Raw genomic sequence first — 25,581 nt, forward strand, 5'->3', positions numbered from 1 at the left:
TATTATTATTATAGCAGTATAGTTTGTGGCTTGGGAGAGTTTTTTTCTGTCTCCGTTTATCTGGTAGGTTATAGCCATCAGAGTTTCCATGTAGCTTCATCCAGCACTCCATGCAAACCCAAGGCATTCTCTGTCCCTTCTTCAGGTAGGACGTTGGAAATGTCTCTGTGTTTTTCAGGTACTCAGGATCTTTTAGAAAAGCCTGTTACCTGTCGGTTTCCACAGAAATGGTCTAAGGGTTCCTATAATTTATGTGGTGCTGTACTTTTTTTTTTATTATAAAGATAATTAATGAGTAAATATATGGATTTGTTTATTTTACATAGGTAGTTTTCTCTGCCTGGAACTTTGCTATCCAATACTGTAGCCATTAACCATACATGTAATTGAGTAATTGAAATTAGGCTATTCTGAATCGAGATCTGCTTGAAGTATAAAATACACACCAGATTTCGAAGATTCAATACAGGGGGATAAAGTATAAAATATCTCAATAATTTTTAAAGTATTATATGTTCAAATGACAATATTTTTTATATTGAGTTAAATAAAAGATATTGTTAAAATTCATCTTTTTTTTTTTTTTAAACACTACTAGACATTTGAAAATTGTATATGTGGTTCCCATTATATGTCACTGGACAGTACTGTTCTAGAACCTTAGCTTAAAATAAAAATCTAAGAGAAGTAAAGTTCTCTGAAATCCTAAATCATAAGATCTAAAGTTAATGTAGAAACCTCAAACTGCATGAATATAACTGACCCATAAAAGTATCTCTTTTGACATACAAGGCTAGGATAGCCAATTTATAAAAAGACTCTTCTTTCTCTCCATATGTCTACCTCCTCCTCTTTATCGAGGAATTTTGGGAAAAGTTACTATTTGTAGGAAGAAAGAAGGAAGCTTCTTTCTGGTGTGAGCACTGTGGCCAGGGGTGTGGGAGGGTGATACCACGCTTCCTGAACCTGTGTATCTTCAGAGAACTGTCTGGTCAGCAGCACCCGAGCCGTATTTCTTTGTTTCTGGTACTTTTTGCTAAAGGGGACATCTGTCTTCACCTTCAGTCTTAATTTGGATTTATATTATGTGAGTGGTATTTTCATTATTGGATAGTTTTATGTTAATTTCCTGTGAAGATCTCTGAAATATAGAGATATAAAGTGATTTAGAACCTGTCAGGATAAAGGAGAGCTGTTAATACATCTAAAGCGATTGTTTCTGAAATCAGTAAATACATGTATGTGTTTATAATCATACAGCATGTATTTAGTTTTGGAAATTTCCAATGGTCTTGACCTACCTAGATAAATACAGATAATTTCTAGTTGTCTCTGAGAATATATCATTTACCTCACATCTTTCTTGGCACAAGATTGGGCATAAAAAGATGTTACAGTTACTGGTATTATCACTTACGGTACACTCCCAGTACCCATGATGACAGAAAACCTCACAGAGTAGCATATCTAGATTGGCAATTCAGAACTGATGTTGTAAGATCTCTACCTGGTAATTTGACACTACTAATAAAGTAATTACAGTGGGTTTCAAGTTTAATGACATCACTGAAAGTGCTCCTCCGAGGGACTTTCTTCAGTGAGAAATGGATGAGGCTGCAGGTGGTGTGCAGGGCAGGGCTCGTAGCAGCGTGCGACATGCGGAGTGTGGTTCAGCGTGAGTGTAGATTTAGGAAGGTAAACTCTCAGTCCAGATGGCTGTACTCCAGGCTTGCAGATGAGAGCTTGAATGAAGTTGTAGCTGAGTGTGGTATTGATTCCTTGGCTTCCCCAGTCAGCAGTGACAAGCCAAGGCAGGTGACTTTGCCTGTTTACTTGCAGGTTACAGGGAAGGCAAAGTTGAGTGAGTTTGCTGCCCAGAGACGTGGCAAAATGACACTGCCTTTTTTTTTTTTTTAATTCACTAGCATTAAATATCTCCTTTTCTCCACTCCCTTACCCCTTTTGCTGAGTCCTTTTCTTGTTGACAGATTCTGAATTTGTTGCATATTCTGGGAAGTGGTCCAGTAAGATGTGATTTTTGTCATTGTCTTTTGTTTATTGACATTGTTGAGTTCTGTCCAAGTATAAGGCCAAGTTGTTATAACTAGGTCCCCAGGGAAGAATCAAAATTAAAAAAAAAATCAAACCTAAATTCCGGAGACAATTTAACAGTTTTTATTGGGTACTTTCTTAAACTATCTGGTATCTGAAATTGATGAACTTTTCAGAGATACAAATAATCATGAGGGATTATAGCATTAAAATTTTGGCCCTTTTGTTAATTAGCTGCATAGCCTGGGCGAGTTGCTTCTGTTCTGTAGAAGGGGGATGATGATGATAACAGTAGTAGCACCTGCCTCCTGAGGTTCTTCTGAGGATTAAGAGCTGGTGCAGCTGAAGCATTAGGTCAGTGTGGGTATCGTAAGCACTTGAGAAGTTTCCCCACGTACATCTTCAATGTACAAAATGCTGTCTGGGCTGAGTAACAAAAATGTTGAACGGGAAGAAAGAAAACTGATGTAGTCCTCTAAAGTGAAAACATCTTACTCTTATGTTCCATTATAGCATTTTCTCAAGTATTGACAAAATACTCTTTCTGGATATGGTTTGCATCCTCTTAGGTCCTTGCTCAGGAGAAGTGGGTTCCATCCGATTGTTTCTTAAAATAAGTTCAGAGACTTCTTTCCTTGAGGTCCACTTCCTTTCTGGCTTCATCTCTCAGAGTCAAGCTCTACATGTTCTTCATCTTCTAGTCAGATTGATCAAACTGTCCTACTCACTGTCCTCCAAATGTAGCAAATTACAGAATTTTGCATTCTCTGAATTTTTTGTGAATCAACTACTATAAAAAAAAGATGCATTAATTACGCATCTTAGTAAAATAGCTATATATGGGAAAGGAGGAGTGTGGTAAAATACCTTTTTCTTTTTTAATTCCTCTGTTGTAGGATAATGAAATAAGTTAGAAACTAATTTATCAGTGTATCAATGAATTTTCCAAAGATTTTTTTTTTTTTTTAGTAATATACAAGCATTGTTTTTAACAATGCCATTTTGTACCAAAGCAACTCCAGGGAAAGAGTGTTTCATTAAGTTCCAGACAAGTGTAAATTGCAGGGTTACATTTGTGTTCAAAATCATTACAATCCTGAGGCAATAAGTTATAGAGCCTCTTATTCATTAGGTTCTAGACTCCTTGCTTCTGTGGTATGATCTTCAAAGAGGGTAACCCCTGTCCGTACCAGGTCATTTTGCACCAGTGTGGATAATCAAAACCATTGGCTCTCACTGCCACCTTTCCTACTCTTGTTATTGGCTGGGAGATGGATGGTTGTGTTTGCAGCTCTTGAAGAATTGAGGAGCTAGAGGTCCCTCATGTTGAGGTTATACTTGCCTTCTCCCTCTCTGGCTAGCACTTTGTCACTGCCTTCATCTTCCAGGGGCTCAGATACACTTTGCACCTCTTCCTCTCTCCCTAGGGATGGTGGCAGTGAGGGCAAAGGAATCTAACATTTGCCAGATATGATGCTAGGCTTGTTATGTCATTAATCACAATAGGCTCTCAAGGTAGGTGATGACAGCCTGTTTCCTAGAGGAAGGAAATGGAATTTCTCTTCGTCTTGGTCTAAATCCTGCCTCCTGAAGTCTAGGCATGCTAGCAGAGTTTTTTCTAACCTGGTGGTGGGCTAGCTTACCTGGAGCTGCTAGCATAGCTGGTAGGAAAAAAACAAAGTAAGGTCCTCTGGCATCAGAGAGACCTGCCTGGAGATCTCACTGTTGTCCCTCTGTTAGACCAATCTGGTCTAACAGAGGAACAACAGATCACATTCAAGTGCCATCTTGGTCACTGTTTCCAGTGTTAACATACCTGTGGGTTAGGAGTCCAGCAGAATCTGGCTCTGGCTAAAATCTCATTTATTATGACTAATATTCTGGTGAGGTCCTAGTATACTTTGTCTCAATAGGTTAAAGTCCACTTTAATTTCATTAAGATTATTGTATTCAACTGCCTAGAGATGTACATACATATTAAATACTTTGTTTTTAAATTTTAAGCTTAATCTTAACTACTGTTCTACAAATACCTTTTTAAAAATGGAACCATGGGGCGCCTGGGCGGCTCAGTCGGTTAAGCAAGTGTGCCTTTGGCTCAGGTCATGATCCCAGGGTCCTGGGATCTGCCCGCTAAGGGCTCCCTGCTCCGCGGGAAGCCTGCTTCTCCCTCTCCCCTGCCTGCCACTCCCCCTGCTTAGGTGCACGTGCGCATTCTCTCTCTCTCTCTCTGTCAAATAAATAAAATCTTAAAAATAAAAATAAAATAAATTTTAAGCTTAAAATAGGCACATCTAGAAGAGGTTTTTGTAAAATACCTTTTTCATTCTTCTGTTAGCATCACAGGGTTCTCTTAAAGTTGAATATATAATTTCAATTTGTATATCCTTTTTATTTAAAGAAAAGTAAAATTTTAGTGTTTGCATTTGTTTTTCACTTCTCTTCCCTACTTAGAAACGGTGGAAAGAACTTTCTAAGGAAGACTTATGCCCTGCTTTTGATCATTCACCAACCAAAATAATGACTGAAAAATACAATGGTAATAGGATAGGCCTAGAAGAAGAAAAACTGACAGGTGACAGATATACAGGACTATCCTCTAAAATGCAGGATACTACGGAAGAGAACAGCGAAAGGTAAGCTTATGGCAATTACATGCTTGAAAAGATGAGACTTTTTTATTTTAATAAGTTCAGTGGATATGAACTAATATAGGCCTTTTGTTTATTGAATTAATGTAGCTATTCATTTATTATCTAAGGGTATTGAAGTATTATATGATGACATCATTGATCTCAAAGAGCTTTCAGCCCTATTAAGAAGCCAGTACTTACAGACAGAAACCAGTTGGAAAATGGTTTAACTCAATACTAATTTGAGTGGTAAAGTTAATATAATTAGATGCTAAAACGTATAATACGATACAGAAAATAAGTGGTATGAATACCTGCCATTTGTACAAGTATTAGTGTTCATGCTATAGTAATGTAATGGATAATGTGCCTTTAATGAAATTATAAAATATTTAAATGAATATTTAAATTTAATTACATTATTGGAAGGGAAGAAGTCTTTTTCAAAAAATTCAAAAAAATTACACAAAATACGTTTTATACTTCGAGTTTTGAATCTATATGAAAGTATAAACGTTTTAAGTTTTTAAATTAAAACATTTACATTTCTAAGGCTCTAGTTATCTCCCATCCATTAGGAAGCTGGTTTCCTGAGGTGTGAGTGAATGAGCGTGTTCAAGTCCCCTCTTCAGCACGTCTCAGTGATGTTTTCTCTCTTTTTGTCAAATACGCTTTTTATTTAAATGGCACATTTTATGTTTTAGTCCTATTTGTTACACTGGGATGTTGGGGCACCAAGAAAATCGTTGAGGTCTCCTGTGTATTATAGTAACTTCACTTCTGTATTTCCCCAATATAAAAATTGCCTGGGTGGCTCAGTCAGTTGAGCATTTGCCTTTGGCTCAGGTCATGATCCCGGGGTCCTGGGATCAAGCCCCGCATGAGGCTCCCTGCTCAGCGGGGAGCCTGCTTCTACCCCTGCTTGTGTGCTCTCTCTCTCTCTCTCTCTCTCTCACTCTCTGACAAATAAATAAAATCTTAAAAAAAAAAAAAAGGTAACATTGCAATAAATACATAGTTTATGTGTTATTATGTATTTATACTGAAGAGTTTATTATGACTTAGCAGTGTTACTCCTTATTTATGGCTCTAGGGGTTTGAGACTACAAGTTAAAGCATTAATTTGCTTATTCCTTCTTTCACCTTAAATATAATACTTTGAAATCAAGAAATCATGTTTTAAATTACCTTATCTTTTTCAGTAATGAGATTCTCAGGTTCCTAATGTTCTTGTAGTTTTGGCTACTACCATGTGCATAATTAAATGGAAAATAGGCTTGATTATTGAATTGGTGTCCTTAGTATTTCAGAGGTGTTGAGTTTTAATCTTTAAGGACACAGACCCAACAAGGTCAACCACTCATTGTCCAAATTTCAGTTTCAAGGAGATGAGGAAAACCCTCAAGTTACAGAGTGTGATTGCAGAGGTGGTTTTATTGGGGCCCCCCCAGCCCACCCCCAAGGAGAGAGGAGACCAGATCATGCTTGAAAGCGGAGGCAAAGCCCCAATAGGAAAGTAAGGATTGTAAGCAGAGAGAACTAATTGAGGGAGCAGGTTGTAGAAAAGTAAAAGAGCATAAAATAAAGATTGCTGTGTGAAAAAGTATATTTTTCAGTCCTAATTTTAATACTGATCAATAGCTTTGCATTAGGGAGGCTAATAAAATAAATCAAAATTTTATTGAAAGAATTTCAGCTTCAAGGGAGTAGGACACAATATTTTCTTTCATTATTAAATATCCTTCAAGTCAGTTTTTTCATTTTGGTCACATTCTCATAGTCATGAAATCAATTTAGTAAGTTATAAAAAAAAGCATTTTAAAAATAATAGAGTACAATAAAATAGAAATTAGAGTTTAGAGAAAAAATAGATCAGAGTATCACAGATAATAACTATTTTAACATTTTTATATATGTATACATAATATATAAATTCTGTGTATTGACATATACTTTGTGTACATGTACAAACGTGTCTGTGTGTGCAGTTACTTTGTTGTGATGGTAAGACATTTCTTGCTGTTAAGGTTTACCATCAAAGTTTAAAAGCCAGTGTCCTCAATTGTAGTGCAGTCCTTAAACCCAGATCCCTGAGTGGAGAGCAGTTTGGATAAATGAGAAGTCAGGTCATTTGGCTCCTCCTCCTGTGTGTTTGCGTAGTGTGAGGTATGCGTGTTGAAACGTGTATCGGCTGTAGCCTGCTGTGTGTGCCACGGGGAGGACTTCCATGTGGTCTTCCGTAGGCAGGGGTCCACAGGAGTCCTTCCCTGCCTGTTTGTGGCTTTTGATTACATGGACGTAATTTCTTTAGGCCCAGCTAGGTAAAAAAAGATTCTGTTGTATCACAAATTGAGAATAGTTTTTATTTCTTTGGAATTGCATTCTTAAACTAAGTAATGACATCTCTTGGTACTTGTTTTCTTTCCATTCCTGAAAACATCTGTACAGTACATTTTTGGAAAGCAAGAACCTCTATTCCCTGCATGATTTTATTTATTTTTTATTTTTTTTCCATTAATGATTTTAAATGGGAAAAATTGTGTTCTCAGCCCAACCAAAACCATAACCAGTTTCTCTAAATATAAAAATCCTCTTTAAAAAATCCTCTTAAACTGCTATGTAATAGTTAAAGCACTAATTACATAATCACATAACACTCAGTATACTCATATTGGGTTTACATGGTAAATATCTACACTGAATAAAAATTGTAATTATCTTCTATATTGCAGTGAAAATTTTAAATGAAATAATCTGTTAAAGATTCCATCTAAATTGGAACCTGGTTGTTTGATGGCTTCAGGCTCCTGACAGAAGCAAATACAAGGACCCGTGGAAGGCTGGGCCCTTGGATGGGAGCTCTGTATTCTTTTACATATTTTATATATGTTTTGCCTGCACTTGAATACAACTTAAATTTTTTTCACTGATGGGTACACATGTATTTGTTAATAGTGATTTTTAAATTCAAAAAGTGAATTCTGAGTAATAATTTTTGCAAGTCATTATAGCAAATATTCAGAGAATTCAGACAGTCAAAGATACCTGGGTATATGATAGATAAAGTGAAGAAGACATTGGAAATCATAGGGCACACAGAGATAGGCAAAATAAAGTCCCTGAGTTGCAAATATATTTAGGGGGTAAAATAAGAACCCAAATTAGCAACATAAATTATTTACTGTAAATTAAATGCTATAAGGTAAGAACAGAGGGGCTCTAGGGGTTGAGTAGAGGGAGAAATTGAAGAACAATTGAAATGAGAGGACCAGAGAGATTTCTAGTTTAGAGGGGAACAAATTTGGAGAATAGCAAAAAACCATTTGGGCAAGAACAAAGTTGTGCACAGTAGGCGAACACTGGATAGTTTTTGTGTGAACATGTGTTTTCAGTTCTCTTGAGTATATACCTAGGAGTGCAGTTGCTGGGACGTAAGGGAACCCTAATTTCACATTTTGAGGACCTGCCAGTTTCACATAGCGGCTGCATCGTTGTATATTCCCACCAGCAGTGTCTGAAGGTTCCAGTAGTCCAAAGAAGTTGAACATTGATAAAATTACCTAATATATAGTTTGTATTCGAATTTCTTTGGTTGTATAACAAGTCTACCTTATAGCTTTTTAAAAAAATAACTTTGAGATATAATTTATGTACTATAAGGTTCACACATTTAAAGCATACACTCCAGTGGATTTAGTATATTTACAGAGTTGTGAAGCCATCACCATAATCTAATTTCAGAATATTTTCATGATCCCAGTCTCTTTAGTTATTTAAAGAAATAATCCAAGGTCTAATCAAGGATCGTGCATCGTATTTAGTTGATGTGATTCTTTAGTCTCCGTTAATCTGAAATTGTTCACCACTTTCTTTTTTTTCCTTGCCTTGACCTTGACATTTTTGCAGCCGCTATACCAGTTGCCTTTCCTCTGATGGTTTCTCATTACTAGATTCAGGTTAAACATTTTGGCTGGCAGAAAAGTTGGCTCTTAATGTGTAGTATACTGAAAAGGCATTCAAGATTTTTGATCAAGCTACAAAACCAGAGAACTATACTTTAGAAAAATTGCTATGATGATAATGTTTAATTCAGAGGCAAAAGTTAGGTTTTTGCTGTAATACAGGCAATAAGTGAAAAGAGTAGATGGATTTTGTGAAATTTTTTTAAAGGGAAGAAATAGTAGTGTACATGTCATCATCACTGGCCATTCTTCTTTACAGTGTCCTAGGACCATGCGTCTTGGGAGTCGGAGAGCTTCCGCTGGAACAAACATTCTGTATTGAATAGGAAAATGGAAGATAGAAATAAGTGTGGACAAACAGAGCAATAGGCATCCCACGATAGAATCTTTACGGAAGTATTAAGTAGATAGCTTTTACCAGTGGCCTTTGTGAAAAATCATGTGTAAACATGAAAGGGGCTCGGACGCCAGGGACTCGTGTCTCCCACCTCTTCCAGCTGGTTAGCAAGAAAGAAAGCTGACAGCCACCAGCTCCCATTTCAACAAAGAAAGCACCATGCTTATTTTCAGGTCCTGCTAAAAGTATTTATTAATAGAATATTGTACCAGAAATTGTTGCTGAATTATCTGAGTACATCTCTAGACCACTTAGAATATTGAAAGTCCCCCTCTTTTTTTATTCCAGTGTTTTTTTTTGTTTTTTTTTAAAGATTTTATTTATTTATTTGACAGAGAGAGACACAGCGAGAGAGGGAACACAAGCAGGGGGAGTGGGAGAGGGAGAAGCAGGCTTCCCGCGGAGCAGGGAGCCCGATGCGGGGCTCGATCCCAGGACCCTGGGATCATGACCTGAGCCGAAGGCAGACGCTTAACGACTGAGCCACCCAGGCGCCCCTATTCCAGTGTTTTAATGAGTTTAAAAATATGGGGCTTGGGGAGTGGGTATTTGGGCTTCGATCCTCTGTATTAGAGTAATAAGTCCTGCCATGCACTTTGTTTTATTTGTTTTTATTTTTTCCTAGCGTTCTACGGAAACGAATTAGAGAGGACAGAAAAGCTAACACGGCTCAGAAGGTGCAGCAGATGAAACAGAGGCTAAATGAGACTGAACGAAAAAGGAAAAGGTGGTTATATTGGCAACCTATTCTCGCTAAGATGGGGTTTGTGTCATTCATTTTGGTGGGTGCTTTTGTTGGCTGGACACTGTTGTTTCAGCAGAATGTCCTATAAGTAAACAGTTCTGCCCAGCAAGCTGCTGGTCTAGGAGCTGACAGTGTTGCGTTAGTCGCAGGGTTTGTTAGCAAATTCCTCGCACCCCAGAAAGTGCGGTAGAATAGACACCAACCAGATAAGTGATATATTCAGTCCCCAGCCCAACATCTCAGGGCGCTGTCCCCAAACTGTAAACAGCTATCTGAAATAAAAACTTGAATGCTTGTTGAAAACTGGTACATTTTGCAACTGTATTCATACATGTTAAGCGTACTATTTCACCTGACCAGATTGAGAAGTCCTTTACCATAAGGATTGGTTTTGGAGGCCAACTGGATTTTAACCTGCACTTGATACAGCAATAAATATTGTGGTTTTATCTACGTTATTACTGGAAAGAAAATGACCTTTAAATAATGCGTGTAATGTATAATGTACTGTTGACATGGGCATTGACATTTTATATTCTTAGCCATTTCAGGGTAAATATATTTTATAAGTATCTATTTAATCTTACTTTTGTAGTTAAATGTACTTTTTAAAAACTCAATTTGAAAAACCTGTTACCATAAAAAAATAAATTGTGTGTTGATTCAATTGTACTGAATACATTTTCCTAAAGAGAAGTTTGGTACGAGCAGTTAGAACTAACTCTGAATAAGCAATTTTTACTATATATTTGCATTTCTTTTATGTTTTACAGTTTTCCCAATTTTAAAAAGAAAAAAAACAAAGAAACAAAAATTTTCCCTAAAAATATCTTTGAAGGAAAATTCTCCTTACTGGCATAGTCAGGTAACATTTGGTCAAGACTTTGTGTAAAGAAATTGGTTTCTGTAAAGCCCATGATGAATACTGTTTAATTTTCATGAAAATTTCAATGTAATTACCCTAATTTATAATTGGGGTAAATGGTGACTTAGGAAATAAAAATAAGGAGCAGCATTTTATTATCCATGATTTCAGTTTACTAGACTGAAGTTTTGAAGTAAAATTTTTTCAAGTTCTTTCTACTTCAATAAATAGTATGATGATGTACAAACCTGACCTTGTCCCTTTAACTTCTTAATGGGTATTTTTAAAACATATTGTTTGATGAACTTAATTTCTCATTTGAGTGCAGTTCTTCTTCAGATCCCAACATTCCATTCAGTGTTTGACTTATTTAACTTAAACTTTAAGTAGTTGTTATAAATTTAATTGCTGATAGAATAAAATCACCTTATTTCAGTGGTTTTCAGGCTATGCTCATTGGATTTTTGAGGGGTCTCTGAGAGGTGGTTGGAAGGATTCCAAGCTACCAGTCTTTACTTTCAACCAGACCATCTCTGCTTTATCTACTTTATATACTACGTATGATTTGTGTATGAGGTGTAATTATTTGAAGGGGACAGTTACAATTTTTAAGAACAGTTTGAAAACCATTTGTATAGATAGGTATTTTGAATTGATTTGAGTAGCCTTCTTGAATGTGTTAAATTATGCGGAAAGTCTGAAAGCAGGATGTAGGTGGTACTACGTATTAAATCAGATTTGTGTAACTTGTGCCTGTGTCCTAATTCAGTATTACTGTGTCCTGTAACCTTTAAATGGAGAGGAGGTAAGAGGGACTTTTTTTTTCCCCCCAATGTCTGTCTGCATTAAACCTGTGTTCAGGTACCAGGACCCGTCTTAATTGGTTTCAAACCTTTCTAATTTGCTTTGGTTTATATTTGCTAAAACACAGTATATTACTCTGCAAGTCAAATATGGATAGATCATACTAAATTTCCAATTGAAGATAGCCTTGTCTTAAACAAAAAGGTAAAGACTTCTTACAGGAAACAAATGCTGGTTAATGATGCACATTGCCCCTTTGCAGGGTGAATGTGCTTCACTGGATTCAGGATTTTAGCTTTGCTTTTTGTCTGCTTTCTGTCCTTCAAGTGGTGTTTGTTGTAATATATCTTAACAGTTACATTCAGTAAAGTAAACATTTGTTGATAAACTTCTGCAAGGGTTACTCATCTTTCCTCCTTTCAAACAGATCCTGAAGGATAGTGTGTTAAGTTTTTACCAGTAATAGTATTTTTGGTGGGTTCCATATTACTAATTATTAAAAATACATGGCAATGTGCTGTGGGCCCAGGGTCATCATCCTGAGCCTTTATTAAATGAGGTGTGCTAGTCAGAGGGAAGGACACAGACAAGGGCTCCTGCCTTCTCAGGTAACAGCCAGAGGACAGAGTTAGCAATCCACAATAGAGTCTACATTTTACAAAATTTGTGTATCCTTAGGTCTTCCTAATATTTTCTAAACATAACAGATTTTAAAAGTCAGTTGTGTAGTTTGATGTTAATGAGGTAGTATTATTTTTCGAATAGGTTAAGGAAGAAAAGATTTTTTAAAAAGCCAGAGGCTTTATTAAGAAAAGGTATTTATATTAATATATAGTGTATTCGTGTTCATCTCTGTCTCTGCTGATAAACTAACAGCAGTCTTTGATTTAATGCCATCTTCTCTGGCTATACCAGCTGGTTGTGTATTTGTCTCCAAGTTTAGCTAAGTATTTTATGCTGGGCTATTTATTAGCAGTTTTTATCTATGCTTGCATATATATAACATGTACAAATGTGATTCTCCATTTTTCAGTTTATCCATATATAAAATAAAAATAATACCTTTTCTTGAATTCTTACAAGTTAAAAAAAAAGTAATGTGTAAAAGTGTATAGAGAATTTTAGAACAATATAAAGACCATTCCTCATGTTTAGGGGTATTTTATATATGTGCTCTGTCCTTTTCCTATTCTATCTTCAAATTAATACTGACTGTGTATTAATATTTCTACCAAGAAATGAACAAGAGAAAGGAAATAAAGTGTTTTTTTTTTTTTTAATAGCTCTGCTTAACAGGTATGTCATAAGAAGGAACTGTAACTCTTAATTTTATGTATACTTGTGCTTGTCCCCTTCATTTTAAATAAACTAGAATTAATGGTATGAATCAAAAAAATATGTATTGGTTTGAAAAGTAGTTTATGATACGGAGCAGTCCTCTACTTTTTATATCAAGTCCTTTGCTTTCAGTGTCAATTCAGAGTGGTGGTTGCTACCATTTATTGATCATTTACTATGTGCCAGGCGCTGTGCTAATAAGCATTTTCATAGATTATCCTATTTAATCCTTACAACAAGCTTTTGAGGTAGGTGTTATTATTATTAAGCCATAATCAGCCTGAGACTGGACATTTCTACATTGTTTTATGCTGCTATCATTGAAAAGTCTCCTGTATGTAATATATTTTAGAATTAGATTATTCTCAAAGAAAGACTTACCCTCTGCAAGTCATTTCCCTCTTAGAAACATACATCCGACTAGATTCTGTGTAAATAGACACAGGCCAGAACCTGATTATATTAGAAATACTGTCATTAACCTTTGTGTACTCTATTTCAACAAGTACCTGCATCTCCAAAGTGCCTACCTGGTTATTGTACAGATTTTAAAAGCTAGTCTGCCTTAATTTTGACTTTCAGACACAAAATTTACAGAGGTTTTATTTTAATGTAGTCTATTATAAGCCTAATGCCATTATGTATATCATCCACTTCTTCCTGCATTCAGGCAGAAGTCTAGGAATCACACCTTCTGTCAGCATCATTTTATTTTTTTGTCCAGGGGTGCACGTGGGTTTGTTAGGGGGGTGGAGAGTAAGGAGCAAGGGTGTGAGTCTCCAAGTCTGCTGCACCCCAGGGTGGGGGAAGCTGAGGTCAGACTTGGTGCAGTGATCCTGGCCTGAAGCTAAGTGCGTTTGCTCTGTGTTCTTATTTCTACCTCAGTAGCTAATTAAATCTCTCTTACCTTAAGAAACCTTTAATTTGGCCTTGACTTACTTAGAGGATAGGGGCACAAAATCTTACAAATATAATTTGGAAGGTAATATTCTTCCACATGACAAAACTAAGTTCTCCTGACTTAATATGCAGGTCTTGGTCATTCCCTGGATGGTTTATTCTGGAGTTGACGTGTTTCTTTGATCTTTTTCCCTAGTTCATTTGTTTGGATTTGATTCCATTTTTCTCTTACATTTATTTTCAAAGCAGTATTTATAGGACAATATCACCAACAGCCCCTACAAGAGCGAATGACTCTTTTAGAACTTCCAGTTGTCTCTCGTTCCATTGGATATGTTACGTATAAGTGATGACATGCCTTCGTGGGAAGAAACTCGGGTTGTGTAAGCCGCACAGCACCTGCCCTGCCCAGGAATCCCCAGCCCGGATACTGCACACCTGAGGCTGTATTCCATGTACTCACCATAATATAGCCATTTCGTTGTTCATCCAGATTTGACAATGTAATTTAGGAATTTTAAGCTACCTCACTTTCTTGGGTAGTGTTTGAAAGAAGACTTCTAGGAAAGTGGTATGAGTTTGGCCATCTCATTTTTCCCTTACCCACAGGAATTTTCTCAATATTTACCACATTCAGATTGCTCCAAGAACAGCCAATTCTGCACAGGTGCTCTTCAGAGAAATGGTTATCTCCTTTGGCTACTAAATTCTGGAAACTTCTTTGGGGAGAATTTTTTCCTCACTGTCATTTATTCCATCACAGAGCATTGCTAAGTGGAAGCAGTGTATCAGACGAGAAGCTTTTACTTGGGTTGAAAGGCTTTGTCTTTATCGGTGACAACCTGACAAAAAGTTTTAAAGAGCTCTGACCATCTCTGTGAAAGTCCACTGGGAGAATGAAAAGTTCAGTCTTTTGAACTCTTTCTGTTTTGGTTTTATAATGTACAGTAGAATATGGAAATTACAGGATATAGAAGCGACCTTACTTATGGAGTCCAGTACTAACCTGGTTTTTCATTACATAGTGTATTTGGGGAGCTATAAGGAGAATTGCATGGGAATTCTTTTTCTTTATGGAGACCATTTTTTAAAGAAAAGCATCAATTCTTTATTGTTGCTCTAATTTGACATAGATTTTATCGAAAAAACAAGTTATTTTGAGTTTGGTGAATTCAGGAGAGGGAAACTAGGTAAGTTTGTTTTCTCTATAAGGCAATGCTTTGCTCACCTTACAGAAGGTTTTGTGATTCTTTTCAGTAAAAAAAAAAAAAAATAGTGTGAATATCTGGTGGCAAAGAATACTTTGGATGCAGTTTGACTTTCTATTACTTCAGGTATGGAGCCAGCTTGGGAAGATCATTCTCTGTCTGTAAACCTGGCCCTGTTCCAGAATAAGGGCAGTGGGCAGTATGTGCAGGCTGCTTTCTCCAGAGAAAGCAGCAAGCATGGCTAATTACTCCACTTTAGTCTTTGAACCCATTTTATTTTGACTTGTTGAACAAATGATTCAAATGAATATTTTTTCCTAAAATAAAGCCCATTTGTCTTCAGTCTTGCAAATAAATACATTCTTTAAAAACAGTTAACACTCCCAGTGATTTTATTTTCTTATCCCCCAGAATAATATTTACAAAAAAAAAAGTGAATTTTTAAAAATGCTGTCAGGTTCTTTTAGTTATTGTTACACACAATAGTTTATCCTTGATAAGTGAATCTCTAACACTGTGCTGAGGTAAACAGTGTATGTTGGACACATGCAGTTCTGCCAGGCAGCTTAATACATAATCTAAATATAATCTGCTTAACACCTCTTCTAGATATCTTACCCTATTTTAAGATAAGAAAACCAAGTCAGAGAATAAGTAACTTCCCCATGATTGCACAGCTAGTACATGACAACTGAAATTCAGACTCCTGTCTGTAGAATTCCAGTAACTCCAAACCTCATGCTGCTTCCATTATGACACATGGACTCTGTTTTGTATGGACTGTCTAAATGGGAAAAATTAGACAACTACTTTTACCTGTTAAAATCCAAAGTAATGCTCTTTTTATTTTTTAAGTGAAGCAAATCAAAGTTTTTACCTCCAAAAAAATTTGTGAGAACAGTTTGAACTGCCACCAAACCAGAGAAATACTGGAACATCAGAATATTCTCTAAACCACACCATTATTTCATTCACCTTGATTGATTAGATTGAGTTACTTTGTTCTGATGAGCAGATTTTCTGAATGTGTGGGAAATAGATATTTTGCAGCAATCCGAGTCAGTAAGAAGTACCTTTCCTTACTTCCATCCACTATGGTATAGGGTTCAGTAGGACCCTGCAGTAAGCAACTGTGGTAGGTTTTGTGACTCACAGACATCTAATGAGAATGTTTTCTTGATGACTTGACATTTCTGTGTCAGTGCTGGACAATAAAGGAATAGGGCTATTCAGAACACCAGGTGCTTGGTATTGTTATTCTTCAGTAGGAAGAGTCAGTAGTCAGGAAGAAGCCCAGTTTACGGTATTTTGAGGGTTTTTGACTAAACGTTTTGGGAAAATGTGTGGACGTGGTTTATATTCCTATCTATGTGGAGACAATAATGACAAGTATTTAGATTTGAGGTTTTTTTTGTCATAGTGAGGGAAGTCGGGAAGAAAAGAAATACCCTCTCAAAAGTTCAGTTATTTGCAAATATTGTGAAATACTATCAAAAACTGCCCTTACAATAGCTATTTCATCTGTCTGTTGCTTAAGTTCTCATTAATCTTTACTTTTTTTTTTTTTAAGATTTTATTTATTTATTTGAGAGAGACAGAATGAGAGAGACAGCACATGAGAGGGGGGAGGGTCAGAGGGAGAAGCAGACTCCCCGCCGAGCAGGGAGCCCGATGTGGGACTCGATCCAGGGACTCCAGGATCATGACCTGAGCCGAAGGCAGTCGCTTAACCAACTGAGCCACCCAGGCGCCCTAATCTTTACTTTTTGACATTAAAATACAATAAATCGGTCAATTATTTTATGTCTGTGGTTTTTTTTTATATTGATAATAACTTAAATCATGTCACTTTGGTTCTCTGTTGCTATAATCAGTAGTATTATCCTTCAGGACAAAAACATGCTGCTAACAGGCCGTGACTTAAAGATTTAAGCCAACTTTATGTTCAAACATTACATTCCTAATATTTTTAGCAGTATGATACAGTGGAGGTCCAAATTGGATTAGACTTTTGCATTGAATTCCAAAGTATTGGTAAGTCTAGCACATACCATATAATCTTGCAAAACTGTTGTGGGTACATTTTTTTTAAACCTGTCTGTCTGTCAGTATCTCACATGGAGGTCATTTCTTAAGTAATACAGGATGACCTGAGAAATTCATAGTTAGTAATTCTTGAAAAAGCCATATGAGTTATGGTGCTTTAACAGAGTCTACCTCACACCACCAATTCTGTTTGAAAATTGAGCACATAAGCAGATTTACCAAGATAACAGTGAAGCATTTAGTGTGGTTGAATGTGACATGTTGGAATGTTTTTTAGTTGCCTTTTTAGTTCATTGTTAGTCCTTTTATGTTTGTGCTTATCTGTGTTCGTCTGTGTGTTTGGTAAATATGAATCGAATAGATGACTTCTTATTTTATGTTTTAGGCCAAGATTGACAGACACCTAAATATTCATGACTTGAGAATATTCTGCAGCTATAAATTTTGAACCATTGATGTGCAAAGCAAGACCTGAAGCCCACTCCGGAAACTAAAGTGAGGCTTGATAAACCTGTAGGTTGCCTCACATTTGTCTGTTTACAAAGTAAACTTTACATCCAGGGAACGAAGAGCACCACCAGCAGAAGAATTTGCAGAACTCTCTAATTTGATGTATTGTTAAGTTTTTTAATACATGTATGAAATGTAGAAAGATGTAAAAGAAATAAATTAGGAGATACTACTTTGTATTGTACTGCCATTCCTACTGTATTTTTATACTTTTTGGCAGCATTAAATATTTTTATTAAATAGACTATGTTGGTTTGTGTGCATTATCTTAGGACAGCTCTGCTTCAGATAATGTTTCCTTAAAGGGTTTACTCTCACTTTTTTATAACTCGCAATTGACATTTTTTTTTTATTTATTTGACAAAGACACAGCAAGAGAGGGAACACCAGCAGGGGGAGTGGGAGAGGGAGAAGCAGGCTTCCTGCCGAGCAGGGAGCCCGATGCGGGGCTCGATCCCAGGACCCTGGGATCATGACCTGAGCCGAAGGCAGACGCTTAACGACTGAGCCACCCAGGCACCCCCGCAATTGACATTTAAATTGAAATTGGTTCAAAACGCTGGTCACTTGCTTTTTAAGATCTTTTTTAGTTACCTCTCAAATAGTCTTCCTATCAAAATAGGTTAGGTGCAAGCAACAAAATAAAAGTTATAATATTCCTTTTGTTACTTAGAAAAGTATGAATATGGATAATGGTATTAAATTGTTTTCAAATAAGTACAGCAGTTCAATGCAGTGTTTCAAAATCACTGTGTTACTCTTGTGTTGGACATTGTGCTTTTTTTCTCAGACATTTCCTGTTAGAAGAGACCAAGAGTTCCTTCCTGGATGAGGCTTTTGGCTCCTTTCCCATCTAATTTCCCAACCAAGTGATGAGTTTGGGCTGAATATCCAGTCAGTTGTCAGGTTACTGGTGATATTCTTGTTGTCTAGACAAGACAAGCCTCTGAGTCATGTGAGCATCACCTTAACAGTCTAACAAACTCAAAATTGTTTTTATTTTGCCAACTGTGAAAGTTTGATAATACCGTTCATTGAATACATCTCTTTAATCTTTTAAAAATGTAATGACTCACCTTATGTTCCTTTTGCCTTGCTTTCCAGCATTTTTGGTTTATTTTAGGAGTAAGCAAACTCTTAATTCCTGGTAAATCTTTCATAAAGAATGCATGAAAAGTTCATTATACCACAAAGTAGTACAGCAAGATAATCCTCTTTTTGTGTCAGAGTTATTGAAGGTCATCTACACTCAACTAACTACTTCTATTTCCCATTTCCCATCCACCCTTTACCGACCAGTGCCTGATTCTTTTGTGTCACTCCAGAAATGACCCAGGACAGTCACCTTAGCTCGTACTGTAGCCAGATAGAGTTTACTCTTCAGTTTTTACTGTACATGACTTCTTGACAGCAACATTAAGAATTCCTTCTTTGAAGCTTTCTCCATAAACTCAGTAAGACCTTTCTTTGCTTTCTTTGCCTCAGTTTTTCTGCTTGACCCTTGATTGATTGTAAGAACACTTAACATGAGATCTCTCCTCTTAACAAAATTTTAAGTGTATAATACGTTTCAGTGTTGTATAGCAGGTCTCTAGAGTTTTTTCATCTTGCTTAACTGAAATTTTATGCTTGTTGAATATGATTCCCTTTTCCTCCTGCCCCCAACCCCAGCCGTTGGCAACCACCATTCCACTCTGATTCTATGAATTAGACTATTGTAGACACTTTATGTAAGTGGAAACACCCAGTATTTGGCTTTCTGTGACTTGTTTTACCTAGCATAATGCCTCAAGGTTTATCCATGTTTCTGCATATTACAGAATTTCCTTTTTAAAGGCTGAATAGTATTCCATTGTATGTATACAGTTGACTCTTGAACAACACAGGGGTTTGGAACACCAACCCCCACACAGTCAAAAGTTTGTGTGTAACTTTTGACTTTCAAAACCTAACTAGTAAAAGCCTGTTGTTGACTGAAGGCTTGCCAGTAACATAAACAGTTGACACCTATTTTGTATGTTACATGTATTCTATACCATATTCTTACAATAAAGTTGGTAAAGAAAAAAATGTTACTTAGAAAATCATAAGGAAAAGAAAATACAGTTACAGTACTGTACTATGTCGATACCATAATTTTATGTTCTCTGTTTATAAGATGAATTATCTGTCAGTACCTGTATCAGTATTGTCTTATATGATATAAAATACTGTAGATGTGATACATATTCCTAACACTAGACATAAAAAATGGAAAGGTAATGTGAAAAATTCAGATTTCTTTATAGGAATAATGATTCATGCATTGATAAGCAGCAATATGATTACTTTATGGTAAACTAGTGTAATCAATACAATTGCTTCACAGTGGCCTAGCGTAATCAATATGATAGCCTAGCATTACATTAATGAATGAATTGTTATAAAATTTTTGTGGCATACAGTATTACAGTCATATTCATAATACAGTATTGGAAACATTAACATGTGATACATCTAGGCAACATGGTTCATCTGTGCATTTTTTCAATTGTTGCAAATCTTCAAAAAATGTCTAATATATTACTGAAAAAAAATCTGCAAATAAGTGGACCCACATAGTTAAAACCTGTGTTGTCCACCTGTGTTGCCACATTTTCTTTATTCATCTGTCAATGGATTCAGTTGTTTCCACATCTTGACTATCATGAATAGTGCTGCAGTGAACATGGGAGTGCTAGTATCTCTTCAAAATCCTGACTTTTAATTCTTTGGGATAAATATCCAGGAGTGGGGTTGCTGGATCATGTGGTAGTTGTATTTTAATTTTTGAAGGAACCTCCATACTCCATAGCAGCTGCACCATTTTGCATTTTCACCAACAGAGCACAAGGGCTCCAGTTTCTCCACATCTTCAACACTTGTTTTTGATAATACCACCATGACAGGTATAAGGTGGTGTGTGTGTGTGTGTGTGCGCGCACGCGTGTGTGCGTGTGTGCGCGCACGCATGGGTGCATTTCCATGATTAGAGCATTTTTTGATAAACCTGTTGGTCATTTATATGTCTTTGGATAACTGTTCTTTGCCTTTCAACTGGTTTATGAGTTTTTCTGCCATTGAATTGTAGGAGTTCCTTATATATATTTTGGAGACTAACCTTTTATTGGGTACATGGTTTGTAAATATTTACTCCCATTTAGTAGGTTGTCTTTTCACTCTGATGGTTTCTCTTCTCTCTGACTTGAATATTGGAGCTCCCAAGGACTCTGTCTTTGGGCTTTTGATTTTAACATATTTACCTTGAATGATCTCATCTTTTCCCAACTCTTTATCTGATTCCTCTGTGCTGATTATACGCAACTTCCTCCACTCCTGCCCCGGCGTTAGCTCTGAGTTATAAATCATATATCCAATTCCGTAAATGGTAATGGCATAAATTTCTTAAACCCCAAAATTGAGTGTTAATTTCCCTCATCCCGAACTCCCCATTCCTCCTGTCTTATCAATTCAGTGGCACTCATCAGAAACCTGAGATTTATTCTAAATCCCTCTACTTGGGCTCCACATCCCCTTGGTCACAAAGTTCTGTTAATCCTACTTCAAACTTTCATTACAGACGGGGAGCACAGCAGTAGACTCTCCTGCCCCCTGTGATAACACCTGTTTGTACCAATCCACTCTGCACAGTCTCCCAAGTGATTTAAAATAAAGATCTGAGTGTCACCCTCCTTAAAATTAACTAATGGCACCTTAGAAAAACTTGCCTTCATTTTAAATCCCGCACCCCCACCATGCTGTGTGCAACCATTTCATCTTTTGCCTGTTACCTGATTGTCCTTTTTTTTGCTTTTTTGTTTTTTTTTTTTTCCTAGTTTTACTGAAAAATAATTGACATTGTCACTGTATGAGTTTAAGGTGTATAGCATGATGGTGTGATACGCATATATTGTGAAATGATTACCATAGTAGGTTTAGTTAATACGCACCTTCTCATATAGATACAGTAAACAGAAGAGAATTCTTGTGATGAGAACTCAGGATCTACTCTAACTTTCATGTGTATCACATGGCAGTGTTAGCTGTAGTCCTGTACATTACATCCCTGGTACTTATAACTGGAAGCTTGTACCTTTTTCCAATTCTCCCTCACCACCCACCCCCCCAACCATCCACCTCTAGTAACCACAAATCTGATCTCTTTTTCTGTGAGTTCATGGTTTTGTTTACACATATGAGTGGATCACACATATTAAGTGAGATTATACAGTATTTGTGTTTCTCTTCTTTCACTTAGCATAAAGCCTTCAAGGTCTACCCATGCCACAAATGGTAGGATTTCCTTTTATTTTTTTGATTGAATAATATTCCACACATACCACATCTTCCTTATCCATTCATCCATTGATGAGCACTTAGGTTGTTTCCATGTTTTGCCTATTGTAAATAATGTTGCTATGAACATGGGAATGCAGATACCTTTTTGAGTTAGTGTTTTTATTTTTGGATATATTCCTAGAAATGGAATTGCTGGATGACAAGTAGTTCTATTCTTAATTTTCTGAGGAACCTTCATACTGTTTTCCTTAGTCACTGTACCAATTTACATTCCCACAAACAGTGCACAAGTGTTTCCTTTCTCCACATCCATCCTCCTGTCTTTTTGACGATGGCCATTCTAACAAGCATGAGGTGATACCATGGTGGCTTTAATTTGTATTTCCTTAATGATTGGTGATGTTGAACATCTTTTCATGTTGGCCATTTGTGTGTCTTCTTTGGAAAAAATGTTCGGGTACTTTGCCCATTTTTTAATTGAATTATTTGGATTATTTTGCTATTGAGTTGTATGAGTTCTTGATATATTTTGGATGTTAACCCTTTATCAGATATGGTTTGCAAATATTTTTTTCCCACTTTGTAGATTGTCTTTTCACTTTGTTGATGGTTTTGCTGTGCAGAAGCTCTTTAGTTTGATGTAGTCCCACTTGTTTATTTTTGCTTTTGTTGCTTATGCTTTGGGTGTGACTGCCTGTCCTTAATGGGCACCCTAAGGGGCAGCTATGTCAAACCATTTGGAATTAGTGGAATATTCCTTGCTCATTAATTTGTTGAATGAATATTTATTGAACATTTAATGTGCTGAGCACTATATGAGGTCTTGCATATTCAGTGACTGGGGGGAGAACATGGTTGTAGACTACTACAGTCTTGTGGGAGAGCTAAACAGTCACCATGTAAATAAGCAAATATGCAATTAAAACTAGCAATAAAGTGCTGTGATGAACAGAAGTGGCTACTTAAATATGGAGAAATGGGCTTTCCAGACTTGGGAAATCAGAAGCAGAGTTATTATTCAGGGATACTGGGGCACTCTGCTGCTCTCCTTGGATAAGGATAGGGCCTTACAAGAAGTTTGGCTCAAGAAAGGGAGAGGCCAGTGTTTGAAGGCATTAGGTTAAAGGAAAGTGCATAGATTGCTACCATCTGTTCTTTTGTTCCAGTTTGGAAAGGGCAGTGGCAAGGCAAGAATCAAAAGTTTTCTGACCTGGTGAGACCCTATCCTCTGGTCTTTGAGACTCATGGGCCCATACTCCTGAGGTTTCTGGGGTCTAAGGGAAGCTCCTCTAAAATAAGCTGTATTTGGGGCACCTAGGTGGCTCAGTTGGTTAGGCGACTGCCTTCTGCTCAGGTCATGGTCCTGGAGTCCCGGGATCGAGTCCCGTATCGGGCTCCCTGCTCAGCGGGGAGTCTGTTTCTCCCTCTGACCCTCCCCCCTCTCGTGCTCTCTCTTTCTCATTCTCTCTCAAATAAATAAAAATCTTAAAAAAAATAAAATAAGCTGTATTTGCCACTGCCCTGTGTGATCACCTTACTTTTGATAAAAGTTTGTCTTAATTAAATCAGGGATTTAATGTAACCTGGTGGGTCTTTTTTTTTTTTTTTAAAGATTTTATTTATTTATTTGAGAGAGAGAGAATGAGAGAGAGCGAGTACATGAGAGGGGGGAGGGTCAGAGAGAGAAGCAGACTCCCTGCTGAGCAGGGAGCCCGATGCGGGACTCGATCCAGGGACTCCAGGATCATGACCAGAGCCGAAGGCAGTCGCTTAACCAACTGAGCCACCCAGGCGCCCAACCTGGTGGGTCTTTAGATGGATCTGTTCCCAGCAGTTCTACCCCACCTGAAATGCTGCAGCTACTGTCAAAATGAAATTGATGTGAAAGCCCCACCACCACGATTGTACTTTGGATAGAGTATTGGGAAACCCAAGGAGTGAGCTGACTCTTCCCAGGTGGAGACCAGATGGCATGTGGCATGAGACATCTGGGTGGTTGAGGGAACCAAACAGCAAAATTCACCTGCTGTTCCAGTACTTCAGATTGCCTGGGCCAGTGAACAGTTTAAGGAAGTTGAGATAACAGCAAGGTAGCCCAATGCACAATTCCCAGCTGTAGGAATACTAAGGCTCCCCTCCAAAAGTTGACCAGTGGGATAAGAGAGGTCCCAGGGATACCCTCTCTGGCTCCCAGCAGCGGCATTCCAAGCAGAAGTTGGATAGCTACCATTATAGGGGGCACCTGGGTGGCTCAGTTTGTTAAGCATCTGCCTTGGGCTCAGGTCATGATCCCAGGGTCCTGGGATAGAGCCCCGAGTCAGGCCCCCTGCTAAGCAGGGAGCCTGCTTCTCCTTCTTCCTCCCTCCCTCACCCCTGCTTGTGCTCACTCGCGCTGTCTCTGTGTCAAATAATCTTAAATAAAACAATAACAACAAACTACCACTTTAGGTGTGGAGGGGAGAATGGAACTGAGAAATGCTGTAACTTTTCATGTCTTTGGGGGTAAAATGTGCCATGGGTACAGAAGCAAATTGCAAGGAGGGGGAAAGAAATCAGAATTCCTCTAAGTAGTAATTACATTGGCCTGTGTGAATTAGTCTTGCTGTTAAGATCTGAGCTAGAGCTGGGCGCCTGGGTGGCTCAGTTGGTTAAGCGACTGCCTTCGGCTCAGGTCATGATCCTGGAGTCCCGGGATCGAGTCCCGCATCGCTTCTCCCTCTGACCCCCCTCCCTCTCATGCTCTCTGTCTCTCATTCTCTCTCTCGCAAATAAGTAAAACCTTAAAATAAAATAAAATAAAAAGATCTGTGCTAGAGCTCTGTAAATTGTACACAGTAAATGAGTGAGGCAAAAAACAATTTAATAGAAGAAATTGATATTAAAGCAAGGAATAAAAACTAATATGCTTGGAAGATAATGGTGTCTAAGAAAACTAAAAATTCTTAATTCAAATGAGTGTAAGATGATTCAATTTAAGTGTTAAATCTGATTTCAGTCCAGTTCTGTGTAGAACTTAGGGCAGGAACCTTTACTCCTTACCAAATACTCTGTTTACTCTTCTGTGTTTCCTATTTCCCGGCCCCACCCCAGCAGCTGCATGGAGCACATGACTAGTTCTGACAGTGAAACGTGAAAAGCAGTGAGGTGGGGAAAACCCACGCACAATTCTCCTGGCACTTCCCCTGCCCAGGCAACTGAGGCCAAGTGTTCTGAGTTAGTTAAAAGATGGTGGAGTCTGCTGGCCTAAGTCCCTAAAAGTGGTAAGATCAAATGGGGTTTCTTGATAGCCTTCTGGGGACGTGTAATGAGAGTGAGAAATGAATGGTAGTGTTAAGCCACTGATACTTTGAGATTGCTTATCCATAACATACACAACTGAACTACAGAAGGATGGTAACACACTAGAAGTGTTCGGGTTTGGAAGGCGAGATGCATAGTTTGCATTCTTATGGAAACTTTGCTTGAGTCCAGGGCATTTAATCTGATGAAGAGAGGCTACCCCGCTCTTAAGAAAAGATTGTTGTAATGTGGTCAGGAAGTTCTGCTACTTTCTACCAAAAATGTATATTGACCTATTCAAATTAAGTGAACTCTACAGTTAAGCTGTCACCTAACTTTAAAATGTAGGGATGGACTTCCTTCTACAGGGAGATAGAAATTTTACAAGATATATTATGTGTGGACATACACACCAGAAGACTATTACAGATGTGGAAGAATGTTATGGACATTGTTGAACAAAGAGGAAATCAATTGGATTTCTTGGAGAAGAAAACTGGTGTTCATTACTAAGAATGTGTAAAG

The 25,581-nt window shown here is 37.4% G+C and overlaps 1 protein-coding gene across 2 annotated transcripts in view; it reads left to right on the forward strand.

Moving 5' to 3' along the window:
- PTPN2 (protein tyrosine phosphatase non-receptor type 2) overlaps positions 1-17,711 on the forward strand; it is an 85,776-nt gene extending 68,065 nt beyond the window's left edge. Inside the window, exons 8-10 of one of the 2 annotated variants that reach the window (XM_032399197.1) lie at positions 4,507-4,688; positions 9,670-9,771; positions 17,336-17,711. In XM_032399197.1, coding sequence (XP_032255088.1) covers positions 4,507-4,688; positions 9,670-9,771; positions 17,336-17,357 — 306 coding nt within the window. In that variant the 3' untranslated portion in view covers positions 17,358-17,711. Of the gene's footprint in view, positions 1-4,506; positions 4,689-9,669; positions 16,453-17,335 lie in introns of those variants that run through there. The other variant, XM_032399196.1, reaches the window with a different exon arrangement.
- The last annotated feature ends 7,870 nt before the right edge of the window (positions 17,712-25,581 follow it).

The sequence above is a fragment of the Phoca vitulina genome, unplaced genomic scaffold (assembly GCF_004348235.1).
Source record: "Phoca vitulina isolate PV1807 unplaced genomic scaffold, GSC_HSeal_1.0 scaffold139, whole genome shotgun sequence".
NCBI classification, from domain to species: Eukaryota; Metazoa; Chordata; class Mammalia; order Carnivora; family Phocidae; genus Phoca; species Phoca vitulina.